Source organism: Hypanus sabinus, chromosome 13 (genome assembly GCF_030144855.1).
Source record: "Hypanus sabinus isolate sHypSab1 chromosome 13, sHypSab1.hap1, whole genome shotgun sequence".
Taxonomy (NCBI): domain Eukaryota; kingdom Metazoa; phylum Chordata; class Chondrichthyes; order Myliobatiformes; family Dasyatidae; genus Hypanus; species Hypanus sabinus.
In genome coordinates, this window is record NC_082718.1 from 101568088 (window position 1) to 101593137 (window position 25050).

Consider the following 25050-nt stretch of genomic DNA (forward strand, 5'->3'; position numbering starts at 1 on the left):
TCCCCTCTTCACGCCACCGATGTTGTCTAAGGGAGAGGCATTAGGACCCATACAGCTTGGCATCAGTGTCGTCGCAGAGCAATGTGCATTGGTCAGAGCACTTGGCCACGCGTCAACAGTATAGTTCAATTAGTATAGTTCAATATAACTACTGATTAACTTATATGAATACATGGTAATGAGATTGTTATTATGAACAGATATAATGTAATTGGTAGTTTTTTAAAATCTTTTTTGACCTTTTATATACACTTTCTGTACTCTATTCTATGTAGAAACTAATAAAAATATTGGAAAAAGAAAATTTGGGGTGAGCTCATTGAAACCGATCGAATGCTGATAGGCCTTGATAGAATGGATGTGGAGAGGACGTTTCCTATGGTGAGAGAGTCTAAGAACAGAGGACATGGCCTCAGAATAGAGAGGTGTCCTTTTAGAATAGAGATGAGATGGAATTTCTTTAGCCAGAGAAAGATGAATCTGTGAAATTCATTGCCACAGGCAGCTATGGAGTCTTCATGTGTATTTAAGGCAAAGGCTGATAAATTATTGATTGGTCAGGGCATGAAGGGATATGGGCAGAAGGCAGGAGATTGGGGCTGAGAGAAAACTTGAATGAAATGAGCCAAATGGCCTAAATCTGCTCCTATAGTCTTATATGGTAAGAAAGTGATATTGAGTTTCAAGATCAACCACAATTGCACTGAACAGTGAGGGGGCTCTAGAGCTCAAAATCTTCCCCCTCTTATTTATGTTATTAATGTGGTAAAAATTGTCTCAGCACTGATCCATGAGAAATGCTCTGACTGCTATCTTGAATTCTGCATCTCCTGTACTGAAAAACATAAGTAAATCATCACTTACTGCCTGAGCCAAATGTGTCCTTGTAAAATCTATTTATAAATGGGAAACAACATTGTATTATTAAAGTTCCCCAAACCTCACTAAATTATGTTAGAATTCCAAAAACTTTAATTGTTACCTCTAAAACCATTGAATTTAATTCTTTGTCCTTATAAAGTCGCTTGGCACAAGCCAATATGGTAGATGTTTTCCCAGTTCCTGGTGGTCCATAGAATAACAGATGAGGGAGCCGATCTTCATTGATAAATCGCTCAACTATAACAAACAAGTCCAAATAATTTTATTTTGGTTGTGTTGTTTAAGCTTACATTGTTAAATAATAGGTTCACATGTAAAATATAGGTTAACTGTAAAATGCATCTTGAATCTTTGGAAAATAAATTATTTATCATTTGCAAATATTAAGTCATTTAAAGTAAACCATTTGTAGATTTTCTTGTAAGGTGGAAAAAATGATTACTCTAGTTTCATAAGTAGAAAAATACAGTGGTAATATTCACACCTATTGAACACAGCTTTTAAATTAAATAGATCGTATCTAAGACACCTTGCAAGTAGAACAAATCTACAAGGTTTGGAAATATCTCTTTTGAAGTACCATGCTAAAAATCTGGGGGGGGGGGGGGAGGGGGAACTGCAGATGCTTGAAGTCAGGAAATGGGGAACAGGCAGAAAAATGAAGTTGAGACCAAGATCAGATCAACCACAATTTTAGTGTATGATGGAGCATTGTCAAACTGTATGCCTAATTGCACTTCTTAATTCAATAGAAGCACAGGTTAGTGGATTCAGAAACTGAGTCAATGCTTTAGGTTGATTGCTGAGATGGAAGGCAATGAAATTAAATAACAAGAACAAGATGAAGAGATAGGGTAAGTGAATACCACATGTACAGTTGTGTGGAGGAGTTGTAAAATAGAGAAGACAAAAAAAAACCTGAAAGTGTAAGAAAGAATCTAAATGGAAGAAATGTAAACATTCTATTTGCTGATTATTTGAAGTTACTGAGTTCAATGTTAAGTCTGAGAGGTTAGTCAAAGGATCTAGTTTTATTCTTCAAATTTACACTGGCTGTGTTTAAGTAATGTAAGAAGCCATATACAGTACAGTGGTCACGATAGAACCAAATTGAAGCATTAATCTCACAGGCATCTGGAAACCCAGGTTCACTCTCGTACACTCTGAGCACCACCAGCTTGTTTGGAAACAAATATCAGCTATAACACACTAAATGCATACTAAACACTGGAAATAAAATGCTGGAGAGCCAAACAATGTTAGGAATATTCCCATCTTCAATGGCAGCAAACCCAACGTGTTTGCAACTATCTTCGACTGGAATTACTGAGTAGATTATTCATTTTTTTCCTCCTGCTTAGGTCCCTTCACCAGTTTCAGTCAGTCTAAGTGACATCAAGAAATGATTGAGTACAGCAAAGATCAGAGATGCTCGATCTAGCTCTAACATTCACCTGAAACTGTAAAGCGAACCTGTTTTATTCTATTCACAAAAATTAGAAAAAATCCAAATCCAATCAGGCCAATCAATAACCAATTAGAAAATGAAGGAATGTTTTGACAATAATATTAAGTAGCATTTACCTCCCGATAACCTGCTAACTGATCAGGTTCTGTCAAAACCTCAACTCCACATTACATTATTGCTTGGCTCAAACACAAACAGAATAACTGAATTCCCTGGGGGAGACAAGAACAATAGCCCTTGACATCAAGTTGGCATTGAATTGAGTGTAGCATCTAGGAGCCCAGCTAGATTGGAATTCAATGGAATTCAGTGGAAAGACTTTTCATTTACTGGAGTCAAACACTGCATAAATTAAAATGACAATGGTTGTTCAAAGCCAATTATTTTAGTCCTACGACATTAAGATAACTATTCCTCAGGATGGTGCCCAAAGACAACTGTCTTGCAATGCTTCAATGCAGTCAAGTGGAAAAACTCTTTCAATCTACATCTCAAATTATGAAGGTGCTAATGCTCAGATAACTGTTAAATAACATTCATACACACAAGTTGACAGAGTCTTACCAACCCCTCAACACTTCCAATGTTATTACTATTTTCAATACTATCACTGTCAAGAGTGTACAGGGTCATCATTGACAATAATTTTTAACCAAAGAGGTTTTCATAACCTTTTTGACCATGCACCCATATTTTGTGTGTGTTATTGTTTATTTCTACACTACTTTGAAAAAGTAGCCAAAACAAAATGCTGTCCTCAGCATCTCAGATCACTCCAGCATTTACCATCTGGTCTTGGAAGTCCTCCATCCAATCATACTCTGCAGGATAAGCAGCCTCCATTAAGTACTTACAAGGGCATGCTGAAGGGTACATATTCTACACAAAATGATTCATGTCCTGCCCTCTATAGCCTTTTCATTATCTAAAGCAAGCAAACAACATTATATTATTCTTCCCACATGCCTGGATGACCACATTTCCAAAAACAATCAAACAACTCAACGCAATCCAGGATAAAACAGCTAATTTGAACAGCAACTTATACTCGTGTTAAAGCATTCACTTCATTTACTGGCGATATTCTCTGGCTTCAGTAAGTTCAAAAAGCTGCAGCAAATCCAAAGATGTGTTGCACAATACCTCTGAAACCTGGGTCATTAGGTGTGTGGGAACACCATCACCAACATATTCCTCTCCATGCCAAACAGCATCCTGACTCTGAACTGTGTCATTCCTCCAGCCCCATGGATTTAAAAAAAGTTGAAACTCCCTACACAATAGGAGATGTTTTCACAACCAAAACCAGAGTTCAAGAATAATCATAATGAGAGATAAGTAAAGCTGTACTCTTGAACCACAATCATATCCTATTAAAATCTTTTTGAAAAAAAGATTTACGCTGAAATCACTCTTTCCTTTAATAATTTTATTTGCAGAGATATCAGGAGCCAATTGATGATTACTCCAACCAACATTAATGAGCTGAATACTCCACTGTTGCAAATATTAATCAATGATTGGTAGCTCTCTGGAACTCTGGAGACCTAATAGGATCACACTTTAGAACAGTGGAGTGACCATTTTTGTCCACTTATTCAATAGCCGCAACCTCAAAAACCTGAATATTTTTTCAAAGCACCTGGAAAATACACCAACATTCAAGGGGAAGGATTTGAAATTGATGGAACATGCTTACAAAATCTATAAGCACAGCATTAGTTCAAGACCATTAGATTTTGCAACAGCCTTGCCAAGTGTTTTTGGACAAATCACTTATTAGCCCAAGATCACTATTAATCCACAAACTTCAAAGCATACTTCTATATGGTTAAATTTTCCAGAAGTCTTTAAGCAATAAGGGTAGTATTATACTTGACCACTTACGGTCAATCAAAATAATGGCAGTGTATACTGAATTCCTCCATCAATGACTATCAGGAAACACAGTTTTATAGATTTGTTACTCAGTTAAATGGTAGTTTGTCTCTTTTATGCTTTTTTAACTATTTCCATAGAACTTCAGCTAATTGGGGCAGCTGCTTAATTGGGCCAAAATGTATTGGTCCCAATGCATCACAAATAACCAAAATCCACTGTAGTTAAAACCCAGTATTGATCTCTGTGTCAACCTGAAAATAACTTCTACACTCAACTTGTTTTTTTGTTTCTTAGCCAATTTTCTATCCATACTAATATATCACCCCAATACCATTAGCCTCTAGCTTATGGCACCTGTTTGAATGCAAATGCACTAAAACAGATAATCTAACATCAGGTTGCTCAGGAAACCTGATGATTTGGCCTCTCAATCACTCAAAAGTACAGTAAATCCTTGTTATCTGTGGACTAACTACCCATGGATCCATTAATTTAACAAAGTCAACTGAGTAACACTAAGAGCGTGGATTGAGTGTGTGAAGCCATGGCTAAATCAGGGCTCCAAGAAACTAGAACATGAATATGTTTACAAGAGGAGCTAGGATCTAAAGTGAGAGCCCTGTTTGTAAATTACAGATGGCTGACAAACTGCAGTTCTCCAGGTTGTTTCCATATCCCTTTAAACCCACAGAATTTATCAGAAAATTTAGTTTATTATTAAGTCACATATAAGAAAATGCAAAATAAAGTGTTCCCAGATGTCATCCAATAGCTCAGAAAATCTACCACATGGTACTACCTGTGGTACTGAATTACTGGAATTTCATTTTCAAATTCTTCCTTATCTACCCTGCTCATTATTTTCCAAAATAAATTGTCATATTTTCTTTCATAACATTATTTTGACTCGGCTTCATCATATAATTTTCTTTTTTATTTTGGAAATGTCCTTATCATATTTCCTTTGTACTGAATTCCAGTAATCTCCCAAAAACAGATGTAGTCCAGCTTCTGTGTAGTTTCCTCTCTTCTTACTTCCTTGCAGTTTTCCAACCACCTAAGACTTTCCGAGAATTTAGAAAATACTGGAGAATATGGAAGATGACATACGATTCATTCATTATCTTTGCAAACTCTTCTTTGAGGACCCTAGGATTCAGGTCATTATGTGTAGAGGGATACTGATTCTCCCAGAAAAGCAATCTCATTACTCCTAATCCCCTTTTCCTTATTTCTCAATGCCCACGTAACTTATTCACTCTCACTCAAACCCATCAAATCATTTTTGATTCAGTTTTGCCATCAACTTGATTTCATCTTTCCAAAAGGGGCATTTTACAATAACCAATTAACTCCTGCAGCACATCTCTCAGTTGTGGGAAAGAAACTAAAATCCCCACAGGAAATCCACCTGGTCGTAGAGAGAACGTGAAAAATTCACCAAGACAGCACCCGAGGTCAGGATCAAGCCCAGGTCTGTGGAGCTGAGAAGCAGTAGCACTGAATGCTGTTCTGTTGTACTACTTCTCACTTGTCCAAATATCTCCTATCCCTGACTTTTTCCCCATTATTGCCATTCTTTTCCCTCAAGGGAACGATATATACTTTAGCTATTGTAGAAGCTATTCTTACTCCCTGTATCTATATTCCTTGTTAAGTTGCTCTCAATCTATTTTCTCCCCAATGCAATCTTTTTTTTTCCCCCACAGCAAGTAGTCTCAGCATTGTGCACAGTATTTCATCAAATCAAGTGGGTTTCAATTTATTAGGTTAGATTTAGAATTCTACCAGGGCTCACCAAATCAATACAAACTAATTTTCCAGAATCACCAAGAGTTCAAAACTAATTCATTAAATTTCATTCTGTGCTATGCAGCTAGAAAATAAACTACACTTGAACAAAGTTACAGTTAACAAAGAAGCTACTTAGGATGATTTTTTTTTCATTCTATAACTCATAACTTAAAATGATAACAACAGCACAAACTCCTATAAACTATTCTTAAAAGGTCACACTTTCATCTTGGCCTTGAGGGAAAGCATATACATCAAGAGCTAATGACACATTACAAATGCAGATAACTAAATCCCTGTGGCCTATTATTAGAGTTTTATATCCCTCATCAAACTTGATAGCTAGGCAACATTAGAAGAAATGTAGGTTAGTGTGACCGTTACCGAGAAGTAAATCTGGTATGAGAATAAAGTCTAACTTTAGATTATTAATGACCCTGCAAGGGCTTTCAAAGCCAATAATTTAGAATCTCTCATGGAAGTTAAAAACAACTCAAATTTCAATCAGATATTTTCTTTAAGCAGATGTGGATTATGGGAGGAATGGTAGGAAACTGCAATGGAAAAAATAGGATCTTCTTTACAAATTCTAAATTTACCTTCCTAACTTGGAACTAATGCTACACAACTTAACAATTAGTGAAAAACCCAGCAAGATCAATTCCGATACAGCACATCATAATGTAAACAAATAAAAAGAACAAAACTAACAGTATAAAAATACAGCACACTTTTTATTGAGGCAGTTTATGAAGTTTGTATTTGAAGACTACCAAGTATAATCTTGAATTTATTTTTCATTTAATAATATCTGTTCATTATATTTGATTCTACATAAGTTTTTGCTTTTAAAATCATATTCTTCTTTAATATTAAAAGAAAACATGCACATAAAGTATTTTTATCAATCATATTTGAGGCTTAGACATGTTTTTGGGATAATTTTATATTTAAAATATTAAGAATAGATTTTAGATGTTTTTGATCTCTTCAATATTACCTCTCAGGTGACTTTTAATTTGTAACTTTCATTTTTCTTGTAGAATCATAACATTAATCATTTTGTCCATTACCAATACCATGGAAAATAATCACCTAATTGTTATCAAAAAAACACTGAACTTTGAGACTATCACAGTTGAAGAACTCCGAGTGGGTTTTCATTTAGAATTAGCAAAGAACAAAGGCTGTGTAAAAATCTTTTTCTGGTTGTGTTCTTGATACTAAAAAATATAGCTCAAGCAGAAGATCCAGAAATTGCCAAACAAAAAGACTACAGAATCAGACACTTGAGTTGATGTGTCTACCTTTTGATTTTGAATTTTAAAGATTTGAGCAAAAATAAAAACACTTATTCTTTAAGATGAGAATAAATTACATGATTAAAATTTAAAAAATACTATTTCCTCAGTAGATTTCCTAATGCCATCTATAAACAAAAGGGATTCTGCAGATGCTGGAAATTCCAAAGTAACACACACAAATGCTGCAGCTTTTATGGAGAGGAATAATCAGTTGACGTTTCAGACTGAAACCCTTCATCAGTTCAGTGTTACACCTTAGAGAAGTCAAGAATAACTCACCAGTTGATTGTCTACTGCACTACTTTTCCTCAGTAATTATAACACCAGATTCTGCATTGTTATTAATTCCATCAGGGACTATCTCAATGTACAGGCAGTCCCCGGGTTACATATGAGTTCCGTTCCTGAGTCCACCTTTAAGTCGGATTTGTACATAACTCGGAACAAGTACATCCGGTATTATTTAGAGTCAGTCAAACGTTTGTCTTAGTATGTAGTATATATTTTACCTTTCTATGCATATAAAACACTTAAGAAACATATGTATTCCAATAATTAAACCACTGTGTTGCTTAGTAATAATTGTAGCTTTCATCAGGGCAGGGCCTTTCACATGCTCCATTAAAGTTGTTCCGATCATTGACCGACTGTAGCCTATCACTTTTCCAATGACCGATGTCGTTTCACCTCTTTCCAAACGCTTTATTATTTCCACTTTATTTTCAATTACGATCGCTTCCCATCAACGGAACAGAAACATTACGGGCGGCGGGTCCTGACCTCCGCCGGCTGCTGAGGTCCGCTGGGTCCTAAGGACCACCGCACTGAATTCCCTGGGTCCAAAAGTCCACCACACTGAGGCAGGTTAAATGTGACAAGTGGGGGCTGTGTTGCATTTGGGTACTGTATTTGATCCTCCACAATATTCCACGTGGGAATTTAAACTGGAGGTGGCAGTGTTTTATTTTACAAGGTCGAGTTGCGTGTTCGACATTAACCCGGCATGGATGGTACGGGAGTCACTGGATTGACATCAACCCGGCATGGGAGTGGACTGTCACTGGATCGAACTCGAGAAACTCTGTTCTCCAGCCCAGCGCTGATCTCACTGCGCCACCAGCCAACCGGAATGGTGGGGGGGGGAGGGGGGTCAGAGTGAATCTTGCTAAGAAAAATTTAAGCCAAAATCAAGTTACACACTCAACACAGTGTCAACGGCAATGACTTAAAATGGCAGACGGTGTCGCGATCCGACTTAAAATGGTGGATGGCATTCTCCTTCTTCGGTTCGTAAGTACAAGTTGTCTGTAAGTTGGACATTCGTAACTCAGGGACTACCTGTATTAATGTGATTAAATGATTTGAATGATTGGCATGCAAAACTTTTCTCCATACCTCGGCATACATGACAATAATAAACCAATATGCCAATTTAATGAATGGCACTAATAAATCTTTACTCCTGTACTCAAATCCTCTCATAAAAAAACCAAAATATTTCTCTTCCTAATCACCCTCTACATCTGCAGTGGATTTTAATGATCTGTGTACAAAGATATATGAGCCTCTGAATTTAAACACTACAGAAATCTCTCATCTTCAAGAAAATATTTTGATTTTCTCTTTCGTACACCGTGGATAACTCACATTTTTCCTCATTATATTGCGACTGCCTCCTCCTGTCCACTTACCTTGTCTATATCCTCTTTAAATTTCTTTACATTTACTAGAATTGACTATTTTTAATTGATAATCAACTTATTTCATTTGTCCATTCTTGTGATTATCAGAGTATACTGATTTCTGATCATGCTCCAATTACTTTGTCTTTAAATTTTCCTGGTCTCCCTCAGAGGAATAAACAGTGGTGTTTTAACCCGACTTTATTAATCAGACGATAATTTTCTAAAATTTATTAAGGATCAGATAACTTTTTATTTTAACACTAATACATCATCTGAAATGTCATCCCAGATTGTCTGGGATGCCATGAAAGCATATTTGAGGGGTCAAATAACCTCATATACAGCAAATCTTAATAGAAAGTCCCGTATAGATCGATTAGACCTAATTAATCAGATTAAAGAATTAGATCAATTGTATGCTCAAACTAATAACCCTGAAATATACAAGAAGCGTGTAGAACTTCAAACTAAATTTGATCTTCTTTCTACTCAACTTGTTGAACGCCAACTTCTTGAAAGTAAGAGTCGCTTTTATATTCACGGTGACAAATCTGGTAAATTTCTAGTTAATCAGTTGAGGCGTTCTAAAGCTAAACAACATATTACAAAGATCTGGAAGGAGAATGGGGATATTACATCGGATCACTTAGAAATCTATGACGTATTTAAAAATTTTTACTCTCCGCTTTATTCCTCTGAATCTCTGAATGAGAATATTTCTGTTGATCTTTTCTTAAATAATCTGAATATTCCTTCGCTTTCATCTGATTTTAAAGCAAAACTTAATGAGCCTATGTCATCAGAAGAAATATCTTTTGCAATTTCTGCACTGTCTTCAGGTAAATCTCCTGGACCTGATGGGTTCCCCATAGAATTTTATAAATCATTCTCTTCACTTCTTTCTCCTCAGTTACTCTCAGTACTATCTGACTCGTTTAACTATGGTAAATTGCCACCCTCATTTAATGAGGCATGTATTATTCTTTTATTAAAAAGGGGTAAAGACCCAACAGAGTGTTCCTCGTACAGGCCGATCTCTTTGCTTAATGTTGATGTTAAAATTTTGGCCAAAGTTTTGGCTCATAGATTAGAAACTGTTATTCCCTCTATTATTTCTGATGATCAAACTGGTTTTATTAAAAACCGTCTTCCTTTTTTTAACATACAGCATTTATTTAACATTTTATATTCACCTTCTACTGGGTTTCCTGAATGCATTATTTCTCTCGATGCGGAGAAAGCATTTGATCGTACAGAGTGGAACTACTTCTGCAGTTTTAGAAAAAATTGACTTTGGTCAAAGTTTTATCTCTTGGAACAAATTGCTGTATCTGTGTCCTACCGCCTCCGTTTTGACTAATTTTCAGCAATCCCAGTTATTTAACCTCAAACGTGGCACCCGTCAAAGATGCCCTCTAAATCCCTTTCTCTTTGATTTGGCTATAGAACCTCTGGCAATAGCATTCTGAAGCTGTCCTGAATTGACTGGGATTTGGAGGGGGGGGGTGTTGAGCATGAAGTTTCTCTTTATGCTGATGATCTATTACTTTTTCTTTCAAATCCGTCCGCATCCTTACCTTCAATGTTTTCACTTCTTGATCAATTTAGCCGGTTTTCTTGCTATAAACTTAATTTACATAAGAGTGAACTTTTCCCAATTAATAAAGAAGCACAAGTATTAGCATTTCGTGACCTCCTCATTAAAGTAGTTCACAATCAATTTACTTACCTTGGGATTACAGTTACAAGGAAGTTTAAATCTTTTTCATGAAAATTTTGCCAATCTTTTATATACTACAAAACAGAGTCTGTCACAATGGTCACCTCTATCTATGTCCTTGGTAGGTCGTTCATATTAATGTTGTTAAAATGTATGTTCTCCCTAAATTTTTATATTTATTTCAATCTATCCCAATTTTTATTTCTAAAACCTTTTTTGATTCCTTAGACTCTATTATTTTGTCATATCTGTAGAAGAATAAGTGTTCAAGAATTAATAAAGTTTATCTTCAAAAATCTAAAAAAGAGGGTGGCATGGCCTTACCTAACTTTCATTTATACTACTGGGCAGCTAACATACGCTGTACTACCTTTTGGTCTTTTTTTCATAGCCAATCCAAGTGCCCCAATTGGGTAGCAATGGAGCTGAATTCCACTAAAGATCTATCTATTTCTGCGCTTCTTGGTTCTGAACTCCCTAGTAGTTTGTCTAGATTAATTGTTAATCCTCTTGCTAGACACATTTTGCGAATATGGGCCCAGTTTAGGAAATGTTATGGTTTTTGTAGTCCTATCTTACATAATCATCTTTTTTTTACCTACTATGTATGACTCAACATTCTATGATTGGTATAGGAAGGGCATTAGACATTTTGAAGATCTTTTTATCGATAATCGCTTCGCATCCTTTCAACAGCTCTATGCTAAGTTCAATCTGCCTAATGCCCATTTTTTTTAATGTATCTCCAAATCAGACACTTTATCAATCCTTTAATTCCTAACTTCCCTGAAATGCCCGAGAAAAATGCTATGGATTTATTTCTTTCTATCAATCCACTGGGTAAAGGTTTAATATCACTTATTCGTGATAAATTAGTATTCTTACGGCGTGCCCCTGTGGATAAAATTAGAATGGCTTGGGAGCATGATTTAATTATCTCTTTTTCTGATGAGATTTGGGACTCGATTCTCAAAACGGTTAATTCAACCTCTCTTTGTGCTTGCCATTGCCTTTAACAGTTTAAGATTGTTCATAGAGCCCATATGTCCAAATCTAAATTATCTCGATTTTACCCTAATATTAGTCTTCTTTGTGATAAATGCAAAAGTGGTGAGGCTTCTCTTATTCATATGTACTGGTCCTGTCCTAGTTAAGAGAAATTTTGGAAAGATGTTTTTATATCTTTATCCTGTATTCTGAATCACCACTTAGATCCTAACCCTTTAATTGCTCTGTTTGGTTTTTTGGGTGAGACAAATATACGTTTGAGTTCGACTAAATGTCGAATATTATCTTTTGCTTCTCTCCTGGCTAGATGTCTAATCCTCCTTAGAGGGAGAGATGTTGCCCCGCCCACGCATGCTCAATGGCTTAATGATATCATGTCCTGTTTAGACCTTGAAAAAATCCATTACTCAATTCTTAATTCGTATATAAAGTTTCCATAAGGTCTGGGGACCTTTTATTGAGTATTTTCATAATTTTCCTCATAATTAAGTTTTTTTTCAGTCCCTTACTTTCAGCTCTTTTTTTTGGTAGTAGGCATTATTATCTTCTGTTTTCAAGTGTATTTATAGTTTTGCGGGTTTGAATGTCCTGATTTATATTTTCTACATTTTGTCGTGGTTGGTCTGGAGTTTTTTTTTGTTGTGGGGCTTGGGGAGGATACTAACTTTACATGACTTCAATTTGGGTGCTTTCTCAATTATCTTTTTTGTATTATATTATTATTGTACGTTTATTTTGCACTGTATTAATTTTCTACTTTGTTTTGGGTTTTTTATTTGTAATGTTGTAGAAAATGCATTAAAAAAAATAAATGTCTTTACATTTGCCTCTACTCACATTCTCAGCTAGTTTTTTTTTAAATCACCAGGAAGCATGTAAATATGTTAAATGGTCCCTTCAGCCAAACTGTTCAGTTCATGAATAGCTGCAGCCAAGTATCAATCCCTGTCCTAGTTGCAAACATGAGAAAACTGGCTCATTCCCATTGCTTTCCTTCTGATAACACTCAATCCCCGTCAGTCTATCACCCCTCTCCCCATCAACTTTTGTTGTTTATAAGGTGTCCTTCACTAGAGACTGCAAGATATTTTTTTTTACATTTGATATTAGGCTAACAAGTCAACTGCTCCTTGGTTTCTTTCTCCCTACTATTTTGTCAGGTCAAATCTGTTAACCTGTAATCCAGTGAATCAATTCCAGACTCTATAGAATATTGGAAGATGCCAACAAAAATTCACTACCTATAAAGCTACTTCCTTCAAAACACTGGGATTTTCTTGGGTCCATGCAGTTCCCTAAATATACCTGCTTCACCTGTTATTGTCTGGCTGCCGGGACTGTGGGAAGGAAAGGGGCAAAGGAGCAGAAGTTTCATGTTTCCCTACCTGTTCATTGGTCTTTCTGCTTTTCCCTGAAGTCTCCTTCAACTCCAACAACATCCACTCCCCTTCTCACAACAACTTTTGATGCAGGTCGAGTACTCCTTATCCAAAATTCCAAACACCTCCAAAATCCAAAATTTTTTTGAGTGCTAACACATCACAAATGGAAAATTTCATATGGTGCTGGGTAAGTCCCCAGGCAATGCGCAGGTCTCTCTGCACACAGACAGTTCTGAAAAGTAATCTCACATATATTGTGTAAGAGAAGTTAATAAAAAATAGAAAAGCACTGCATAAAGCAAAAAAAGAAGATAACAATCATGTATTTAAAGAGTAGATTTGTCAGTGGAGTAAACATGTCGCTTAATGCTACGCTGATCATCAAACAACGATCCATCATGACAAACTGAAAATTGAAGTTAATCGTGAATATTCAGCAGTCTGGTTGCAGTAATTTAAGAAAAGGCACAGCATTAAATTTTTAAAGATTTGTGCTGATGAAGTATTCACTGATCACAAAGCAGCAGAGAAATTAATTGATGAATTTGCCAAGATCATCACTGATGAAAATCAAACACGCTAAACTGTAGCATCAGTAGCACATAAATTCAGAGTCAGGAATGATGGCGATGCCAAACAGCCACTGACTGTCCATCTGGGCAACTGAGGTAGTGATAGCTTGCCTTTCTGATGGTTTGATGTACACACAATTGTTTATGCAGAAAATTATAGAAAATATTATATAAAACTACCTCAGGGTACATGTATAAGCTCTATATGTAATATAAATGGTTTTTGTATTTAGACTTGGGTCCCCAAGATAACTCATAATATAGATGCAAATATTCCAAAATCTGAAACACTTCTATCCCCAAGCATTTCAATAAGGGGTGCTCAACCTGTATCACTAAGGAAAATGTAATATACACCCTTTTACCTCTTCCTACTTAGGTTCCCAAATATTCCTTCCAGTTAAAGCAGCAATTTACTTTGTGCTCTCTTGAATTTAGTTCTGTTATGTTGTCGTGTATGGTGAAGCCAAACACAGATCAAACAGCTGTTTTGCAGAACATCTTCATTCAGTCCACAAGCCTGACCCTGAGCTTCTAGGTGTCTCCTTTAATTCTCTCTTCCACTTTTCTTCTAGCCTTTCATTGTTCCAAAGAAACCCAACATAAGCTCAAGAAAAAACTTCCCTTCTTCCAACCAGGTACAACATTGCCCTCAGGACTCAACAATCCCAATTTCTACCCAATTTATACCATAACTGGCCAATTGAGGAAATACAGTATCAGACTTAGTGTCACTGACTTACATGAAGTGAAATGTGTTGCTTTACATTAGCACTAAAGACCAAAGACATAAAATCACCGTACAATGCAAAAAAATAACAATGTAGTGTTCATGGTCACCAGCTTGGTGTCAAAGGGAAGTCGATGAGCTTGTAGGAGAAAATAACATCATGTAGGTACAATAAAGAGGGAGAAGAATGAGGCTGATAGGATTGCCCTTCCACATGCCAGCATGGACCAGATATCTCCTCCCTGTGATGTAATAAGTAATTTTATACTCATCTCAAGATGCTATCTGACCTGCTGAATATTCCCAGTATTGTTTTATTTCAGACTTACAGTCGGACCTCCTTATCCGCGGGGGATTGGTTCTGGGATCCTGCCCCCCCCCTCCCGCGGATACCAAAATACGCGGATACACAAGTTCCCTGTCTCAGTGAGGGTGGACTTTAGGACCCGGGGGAGCTCAGACCCGCCGCCCACGACTGCTGCTGAATCCACAGTCTTTCTGTTCCGTTGACGGAAAACGATCACAATTGAAAATAAAGTGGAAATAATAAAGCCATTGGAAAGAGGTGAAACGCCATCGGTTGTTGGAAAAACATTAGGCTAGTCGGTCAACAATCAGAACAATTTTAAAGGATAAATTGAAAATAATGGAGCATGTGAAAGGCCCTGCCCCGATGAAAGCTATAATTATTACTAAGCAACGCAGTGGTTTAATTATTGAAATACATATGTTTCTTAAGTGTTTTATATGCATAGAAAGGTAAAATATGTACTATATACTAAGACAAACTGATGCTAAATAATACCAGATGTACCTGTTCCGACTTACGTACAAGTCCAATTTAAAGACTGCCTGTACTTTAACTCATCTCTAGATTACTTATAGTACCTAATAAAATGTAAATGCTATGTAAGTAGTTGTTATACTGTACTGTTTAGGGTAGTAGTCGCCAACCCGTCAATCGCGATTGACTAGTCGATCTTTGAAACTTTCCCAGTTAATCCCGAAAAAAAAAAGAAAAATAAATACACAAATACTGTTGAGAGATTGTTTCCGGGTTGCGGAGTTTTAGTTCTGTTCTTTCTGTCCAGTGTGCATGCGTATAGCTCTCCCGCATTACACAGTATAATTCACTGGTCCCCAACCACCAGGCCACGAGGAAACAATATGAGTCAGCTGCACTTTTCCTCATTCCCTGTCAGCCCACTTTTGAATTTGAACCCACGCGAAGTCATCAGGCAACTAAACACAGTGATACCCTCGCGCCAGGGATCACCGGTTGCCCTCGGGCGGCCAGTGGGAAGTGCTGTCGCTACAGGCCTGGAGCGCTGCCTCTGAACCTGTTTAGCACACCAAATGTTCGTAGGGAACCCGGTGCTAAAATATTAGCAGCTGACCTAATTCAGACTCAGCGTTTCGTAAGTATCAGAACAGCTACCGCACTGCGATCTACTGAAACAAACATTTGTCGGCTGATAGATCCTACAAGGGGGGGCGGGCGGGCACTCTGTTGCACTCCCCACTCGGTTGGCTGCGCTCTCCAGACTGTGACCTCCGGCCCTGAACTTGTCTTCTCGCCCCACCCATGACCAGCTGCACCTGGCCAAGGCGTCTGGCAGGCGGGAGGCTGAGTTCGGGCCTGGAGGCTGTCTAATGAGGCAATGTCTCAAAACTGCTTCAGTACCCTGAGTCCAAGCACCCAGCACTTAAAGACGAAACCGCTGAGTTTTCTCAGCGGAAAAAACTTGAGCCAGCAGGACAGAAGCTGAGAGCCACGAAAACTAGAATAGACTGGAGATAAGGAACCTACTTCGATAATCGTTGTATTCCGGTCATGTTTAACACCAACCCCGCCCCCGTCGGCTGGCCTGCAAGAATATTATCAATATTAAATCGGTCCGCGGTGCAAAAAAAAAGGGTGGGTACCCCCAGTGTTTATATATTATTTCTACTTCCGGATTGTGGGGTTTTACTTCCGGTCTTTTCTGCCCTGATGCACATGCATGTAACTAATTGATGTGGGGTCGATCTTGCCTTTTTCTAAGGCCGAGGTAGGGGATCTTGGGCTTAAAAAGGTTGGTGACCACTGGTTTAGGGAATAATGACAAGAAAAACGTTTGTACATGCTCAAACGACGAGGGCTGGAGAGAGAACTTCTGGGTTTTCCCAATCTGCGGTTGGTTGAATCCACGCATGCAGAACCCGCGGATAAGGAGGGCCGACTGTATAGCAATTACACTTTTTGTAGCTCAGTTCTGGAACTTTCTTAATTTTCTGTTTTCACTCATCTCCAATTTAACATCGATACAGATTGAAAAGGTCTGGGTGCCGGGGCAGAGGCAAGGGATGGGCCAGTGTTCAGCTTGCTGCTTGGTGAGGTTTACATACCTCTGCATTGAACTGAAGCTGTGGCTTGCAACTAATGGGCTTCTGGACTGGTTGTGACTAGATTCGTGGATGTGGACTCACTTCTGTGAACTTCAGTTCTGAACGTTATTTGCTTACTTTTATTGCTTGCAGAATTAGTTTTTTCTGTACATTGCACATTTTCTTTTTTTTAATAGGTTCTCTCGTGTTCTTCCTTTTGTGGGTGCCTGTAAGATGAATCTCAAGCCTGTATATAGTATACAGGTGTCCCCCGTTTTTCGTTTTATGGCACCTCGCTGTTACAAAAGACCTACATTGGTTACCTGTTTTCGCTAACAGAAGGTGTTTTCACTGTTACGAAAAAAGGCAGCACACAAGGCAGCGTGCACCCTGAGCAGCCAAGCAGCCTTCCCCGGAACTGCACTTTAGCCGCCATTGCTTAAACACATGCCTCTGAGCATCTGTGCTTTATCTCAATTTATTTTGTGCACCCGTTAGCAAGATGAGTTCTAAGGTATCGGAAAAGCCTAAAAGAGCTCATAAAGGTGTTACACTTTGCATAAAACTAAATATAATTAAGTGTTTCAATCGTGAACGAAGTAAGGATAAAGTGAGTTTGGCTCGTGGAAGTTGACGAAGATGATGTTGAAGAGGTTTTGGCATCCCAGGACCAAGAACTGATAGATGAAGAGCTGATGCAATTGGAAGAGGAAGGATAACAATGGAAACCGAATGCAGTAGCAAATGGCCCGAAAGTGAAGTCGTCCAGGAACTGAACGTGAAGTAACTGCGTGAGATTTTCGCTGCGATTGACAACGCCACAATGATTGCAGAAAAGTACAACTTTTATTTTGAAAGGGTACGTAGGTTTAGGGCACATTTTCAGGATGGTTTGAGTGCTTACAAAGAACTATGATAGAAAAATGCTTGAGGTTAAGCAGTCAAGCATACTGTCGATTTTCAAGCACTCCACATCAGCCACAGCAGATGATGAACCTTGACCTTCGACATTGAGGCAGGCAGACATAGAAGATGACCTGCCTGCCCTGATGGAAATAGACGACGATGAGATGACACCCTAGTCTCCTCTACCTCCCACTACCCCAACCTCCGACGACTCAGCCTAACAAACCATCATCAGTGTACTCGCCGTCTTCCTGATTCTGGTAAGTGAAACTACACTGTATATACATTATTTCTACTTTATATAGGCTGTGTATTTATCATATCATTCCTGCTTTTACTATATGTTAGTGTTATTTTAGGTTTTATGTCTTATTTGGCATGACTTGGTAAGTTTTTTTTTGGTCTGGGAATGCTCACAAATTTTTCCCATATAAATAAATGGTAATTGCTTCTTCACTTTACGACTTTCCGGCTTACGAACCGTTTCATAGGAATGCTCTACCTTCCGACGGTGGGGGAAACCTGTACATCCTTTGATAATAAGTGTAGTTTGAAGTTTGTGATGTACTCTCAGCCAGAACTACAACCCAGGTATTGAAATGTCCCCAAGTACGATAAGGTGGGCTTCTGACCTCACGATCTACTTCATTATGGTCTTGCACCTTACTGTCTCCCTGCATTGCATTTTCTCTGTAACACTTCTGTCTCACTGAAGGGGTTTGGCCGGAAACATCAACTAGTCTTTTCCATAGATGCCACCTAGCCATCTGAGTTCCTCCAGTATTTTGCGTCTGTTGCTTGGATTTCCAGCGTCTGTAGATTTTTTCCTGGTTGTGATGCTGCATTCTGTTATTGTTTTCCCTTGTATTACCTCAATGCAATGTTATAATGAAATCATCTGTATGGGTGACATGCATAACAAGTTTTTCACTGGACCTCATACATGTGACAATGATAAAACAATTCCAATACTCTCAACCTCCATCCAATCAAACATTCTCTTTGCTGATTACATGAACACAAGAAATTCTGTAGATGTTAGAAATCCAGAACCCACAGAAAATGCTGGAGGAACTCAGCAAGTCAGGCAGCATCTATGGAAGGGAATAATCAGTCAACTTTTCAGGCCAAGACTATTCATCAGGACTGGAAAGCAAGTGGGAACAGGTGGGATTTCCTGGTGGCCTCTCATTTTAATTCTATTTCCCATTCCTATTCAAACGTGTTGGTACATTATCTCCTCTATTGTCATACAAGGCCAAACTCAGGTTAGAAGAGCAACACTATGAAGTGTTGAATTCCATTTGGGTAGCCTCCAAACTGACAGCATGAACATCAGTTTCTCCAACTTCCAATAACTTCTCCCCCATCTTCATTCTCTGCTTCTCCATTGCATATCACAGTTCCCCTCTTACCCCTTCTCTTCTTTTCACCTACCCATCACCTCTCTCTGATGCTCCTCCTCTTTACCTTTCTCCCATGGTCCACTCTCCTCTCCTATCAGATTCCTTCTTTTCAGATTTTTACCTTTTCCACCTATCACCTCCCAGATTCTGACTTCATCCCCTGCCTCCCACCCACCCACCTTCACCTATCACTTGCCAGCTTGGACTCCTTTCCTTCCCTATACCTTCTCATTCTGGCTTCTTCCCCCTTCGTTTCCAGTCTTTGTGAAGAGTCTCAGCCTGAAATGTCAACTGTTTTTCCCCTCCATAGATGCTGCCTGACCTGCTGAGCTCTTCCAGCATTTTGTGTGTGTTGGCCTTGTTCTTCGAATCCCCCTTCCTCCTCTGTATCTTAAAACATGTTTAAATCTAACATTTACTAGATCTGATTAAATACTTCTAGAATATTAACTGTTTCCCCTCTACAGATGCTGTGTCTACCTGCTGTGTATTTCTAGCACTTTCAAAGTTTAAAGACCAATAGTAACATCACACCCTAATAACATACACCCACCACAAGAAATATATTTTTAAATTTCCACTAGCTTACACCGTACTTCTATTTTGATTGACCTTATAAAATAAATGGGAGCAGAAAATAAATTACTGCAACATGACAGCAACTTACTTGTGTTAAGGATATCTTGATGGGAAATAAGATCATCCAAGGTCTGGGGCCGATACTTTTCCACCCTGGAACAGAAATGTGAGATAATTTATACGGCTTTTAAATAGATAAAATCAAACTTTGGGGCAGACATGGTAGGAGAAATTACTCATGGATGCAGACACACTTAGTTATTCCATTACTAAATATACAAGTACTAGTCAAAAGTCATAAATAATAATGTATGTCTAAAAAAATTTGCAAAATCATAATGTATGGTTCTAGCTGACCAATATTTAAAATTATCTCAAATTCAGTCACTATGCGAGAATTTAATTTTATCAATGTTTTTACAAATGTATTGCTGCAAATGGGCAACTCTTAACTGTGCACTGAAAAAATGACTGCATGATTTTTATTCCTGAACATAATGAATGCTAAATATTATAACAGGCATTCTTAACCTACCATTAAGAATGCCAGTTACTATATTTCTGTGATTATGACATGCTTTATCTGCTGATAAAATCTTGAGGCACACATAGAGTGAGAGTATAAAGTCCAAATCAAGAATTGCTGATAGATCCATTTAGTTGCTTGGACAAAAGGTCAGCTTCAGTAGCATGTGGATAATCTTTTCCATGCATGCATCAATAGTTGCTCCACTCTTTTTGTGTCAAGAAATTAGGTAGAAGACAAGGCATAACTCAACATTCCACTGAAAATACATTGAAAAATACACTGAAAGTGCATTTTGCTATCTAGGGTCCATTGTGAAAGATAATATTGCACTTGGATCATAAGACCTAGGAGCAGAATTGGGCCATGCAAACCACTGAGTCATCTCTGCCATTCAATCATAGGTGATTTTGTTTCCCTCTCAACCTCATACTCCTGCATCCTCCCTGTAATCTTTGATGCCCTTATTAATCACAAACCCATCAACCTCCACTTTCAATACATCCAATTATTTGCCTCAACAACATCTATAACAATGAATTCCACAGATTCACCACCTTCTGTCTAAAGAAATTCTTCATCATTGTTTTAAAGGGACATCAGACAGACAGACAGACATACTTTATTGATGCCGAGGGAAATTGGGTTTCGTTACAGCCACGCCAACTAAGAATAGTGTAGAAATATAGTAATACATCTCATGCCAAGTGGAAATAAGTCCAGGACCACCCTATTGGCTCAGTATCAAATACACCACTTCTAATTTTTTCTAAATTTAAACATAACATAGTTTGAGAAAACCAATGAAATACAGTGGGAGGATTAATTTCCTTCCAATTCAGCAAAATAGATCTTCTAGCCATTAGAGAAAGAAATGCAATCATTCGACAGGCGGAAGAAGATAAATGAAGTGAGTCTATCATTGGTAAACCAAAAATTGCGGTAATAGGATGGGGTTGTAAATCAATGTTCAATACCGCAGAGATAATAACAAAAATATCTTTCCAATATTTTTTCAAAAGCGGACACGACCAAAACATACGAGTTAAAGACGCTATTTCAGATTGACATTTATCACAAATAGGATTTATATAAGAATAAAAATTAGCTAATTTATCCTTGGACATATGGGCCCTATGTACGACCTTAAACTGTATTAATGAATGTTTGGCATATATAGATGATGTATTAACTAATTGAAGAATTCTATCCCAATTCTCAATAGGAATAATAAGATTAAGCTCTCTTTCCCAATCATTTTTTGTCTTATAAAGGGGCTCTGAACGTATCTTCATAATTATATTATAAAGTTTTGATATAAGCCCTTTTTGAAAAGGGTTTAATTCAAACAAACTCTCCAAAATACCTGAAGACACATTTGGAAAAGTAGGAAGTACAGTATTTAAAAAATGCCTAATCTGTAAATATCTAAAAAAATGAAATCTAGGCAAATTATACTTATTAGATAATTGCTCAAGACATAAAACAATTGTCCAAAAATAAATCAGAAAATTGTAGTAATCCCTTAGTCTTCCAAGCCGCATAAGCTTGGGCTATAATTGAAGGGTGGAAAAAACAATTGGATACAATAGGAATATTTAAAACAAACTGAGTCAACCCAAAAATTTCCGAAATTGAAACCATATACGTAAAGTATGTTTAACTATCGGGTTGTCAATTCGTTTCGGCAATTTAGAAAGAGCAAAAGGGAGAGAAGTCCCTAAAATACAACCCAGTGCATAACCTGGTACCGATTTAATTTCCAAGCTCACCCAATGAGGGCCAAAAGATCCATCCCAATCTTTCAACCAACATATCAAATATCCAATATTAACTGCCCAATAATAAAATCTAAAATTAGGCAATGCTAACCCACCTTCCTTCTTTGCCTTCTGTCAGTATATTTTACCTAACCTGGGATTTTTATTCTGCCATATATATGAGCAAATTTTTGAATCAACATGAGTAAAAAAAGATTTCGGAATAAAAATTGGTACCACTTGAAAAATATATAAAAACTTAGGTAAAATAACCATCTTAATAGCATTAATCCTACCTATCAGAGATAAAGATAATGGTGACCACTTAGTAAACAAGCATTTAATCTGATCAATTAAGGGTACAAAATTAACCTTAAATAAGTCTTTATGGTTTTTTGTGATTTTAATCCCTAAGTAAATAAAAGAGTAATTAACTAATTTAAAAGGTAAGTTTCCATAAATTGGGACCTGTCTATTCAAAGGAAACAATTCACTCTTATTAAGATTTAATGTATACCCAGAAAAATCACTAAATTGAGCCAACAGTGATAAAACTGCTGGAATAGATTTCTCAGGATTAGAAATAAATAATAATAAATCATCTGCATACGAAGATAACTTATGAATATCTGTCCTACGATTAATATCAGAAATATCCTGTGATTCTCTGATGGCAATTGCCAAAGGTTCTAAAGCAATATTAAATAATAATGGGCTAAGAGGACAGCCTTGTCAAGTGCCCCGAAATAAACGAAAAAAGGGAGATCTTTGATTATTAGTAAACACCGAGGCTACTGGAGTCTGATAAATCAGCTTAATCCAGGAAATAAATGTCGAACTAAAATTAAACTTCTCCAACACATTAAATAAGTAAGGCCATTCAACTCTGTCAAATGCTTTCTCCGCATCTAATGAAATAACACATTCTGAAATATTATGTGAAGGAGTATACACAATATTCAATAACCTCCTAACATTAAAAAAAAGAGTAATGGTTCTTAATAAAGCCAGTTTGATCTTCTGAGATAATTTGGGGTAATACCTTCTCCAACCTGGATGCAAGTAACTTGGAAAAAATCTTGGAATCTACATTCAATAAGGCTATTGGTCTATAGGATGCGCAATCAGTAGGGTCTTTATCTTTCTTCAATATTAAAGAGATGGAAGCTCTATAAAAAGATTGTGGCAAATTTCCCAATCTAATTGCTTCTTCAAAAACCTTATATAACCAAGGAGAAAGAATAGCAGAAAAACATTTTAAAAATTCTGCTGTATACCCATCCGGACCAGGTGCTTTCCCTGAATTCATGGAGGAAATAACCCCTTTAATTTCTGCATCAGTCATAGGAGCTTCCAAAATTGAAAGATCCTCTGGTGATAGTCTTGGGAAATTCAATTTCCCAAGAAAATCACACATAGTACCACAATCCTGAGGAAATTCCAAACGATATAGGGAAGTATAAAAATCTTGAAATGATTTATTTATCTCATCATGGTTAACTGTCAAGTCCCGATTTTGCCAACGGATCTTAGTAATTTGACGTTTAACCAAAGCATTCTTCAATAGACTAGCCAATAGTTTACCCGATTTATCACTATGTATATAAAAATCAGATCTGGACTTCATCAGTTGATTTTCAATCGAAGATGTAAGTAATAAACTATATTCTGTTTGAAGTTCAACCCTTTGCTTGTAAAGCTCCTTACTAGGAGTAATCAAATATTTCTTGTCAATCTCTTTAATTTTATCAACCAATAAAAGAGCTTCCTTCTTTATGCGTTTTCTCAGACCAACAGAATAGGAACTAATCTGTCCACGTATATATGCTTTAAAAGTGTCCCAAAGTGTTCCGTAAGAAATATCTTCCGTGGAGTTGGTTGAAAAGAAAAAGTCGATCTGTTCATTCATAAATTTAATAAAGTCCGGATCTTGCAATAAGGTAGAGTCAAATCGCCATTGTCTAGCATTAGGAACTATATCCATATATTTAAAAGAAAGTTTTAATGGCGCATGGTCAGAAATAGCTATAATATCATAATCACAACCATTTACCGAAGGAATCAAGCAAGAGTCATTAAAAAAAAATCAATTCTCGAATAAGAACGATAAACATGTGAGAAAAAAGAAAACTCCTTATCCTTAGGATGCCGAAATCTCCAAATATCAAAAAGTCCATTATCAGTCATGAAAGAGTTGATACAAGTGGCCGACTTATTGGGTAAAGTCTGAGTAGATATAGATTTGTCCATCGAAGGATTTAAACAACAATTAAAATCACCACCCATTATCAACTTATATTCATTTAGATTAGGTAAAGAAGTAAATAAGGACTTAAAAAAATCAGGACAATCCACATTTGGAGCATAAACATTAACCATAGCAACCTTTTTATTACAAAGTAAGCCCGTAATTAACAAAAATCTACCATTCGGATCCGAAAAGATATCGTGTTGGACAAATGCAATAGAGGAGTCAATAAAAATTGAAACTCCCTTTACTTTGGCATTCAAATTCGAATGGTACTGTTGACCCCGCCAAGACCTAAAAAAGCGATAGTTGTCCTCCTTCACATGAGTTTCTTGTACAAAAATGATATGAGCATTAAGTCTTCGGAATACTTTGAAAATCTTCTTTCGTTTAATCGGATGGTTTAAACCATTAGTATTCCAGGACACAAAATTGATGGTCTGAGGCATATTTCTAAAATCAACCCTTTGGTATAAAAAGGGTTAACCAAATTATAAACTCATGCACCCGGAAGAGGAACAAAAATAGAGAGCGGTCCCGGAAGTGACGACATCGTAGACATATTTGTAGTTCAAAAACAGCCCAAATGAACAAACTAAAACTGGTAAAAGAAAAATAGTTAGAAAACAGACCATCCCCCACCCCCAGAAGAAAAAGAAAAGAAAAAGCCAAAATATGGCTAGAAAAAGGAAAAAATGAGACTAACTCTACCCCCATATCAGCGGAAGACCACTCCATATATAAAGGATATATATTAAAAAAAAATCAACCCAGACTTTAAAAATTATGATCACTATACTAAAACCACACTTCTTAATATATTTGGTTGTAA

General features: G+C 37.0%; 1 protein-coding gene across 1 annotated transcript in view; it reads right to left on the reverse strand.

Moving 5' to 3' along the window:
- The window catches only part of rfc5 (replication factor C (activator 1) 5), a 93585-nt gene that overhangs the window by 59587 nt on the left and 8948 nt on the right, over positions 1-25050 (reverse strand). The window contains exons 2-3 of the mRNA XM_059988305.1: positions 19773-19837; positions 983-1119 (exon numbers count right to left, since the gene is read on the reverse strand). Of these exons, the coding sequence (XP_059844288.1) occupies positions 983-1119; positions 19773-19837 (202 nt within the window). The remainder of the gene's footprint in view (positions 1-982; positions 1120-19772; positions 19838-25050) is intronic.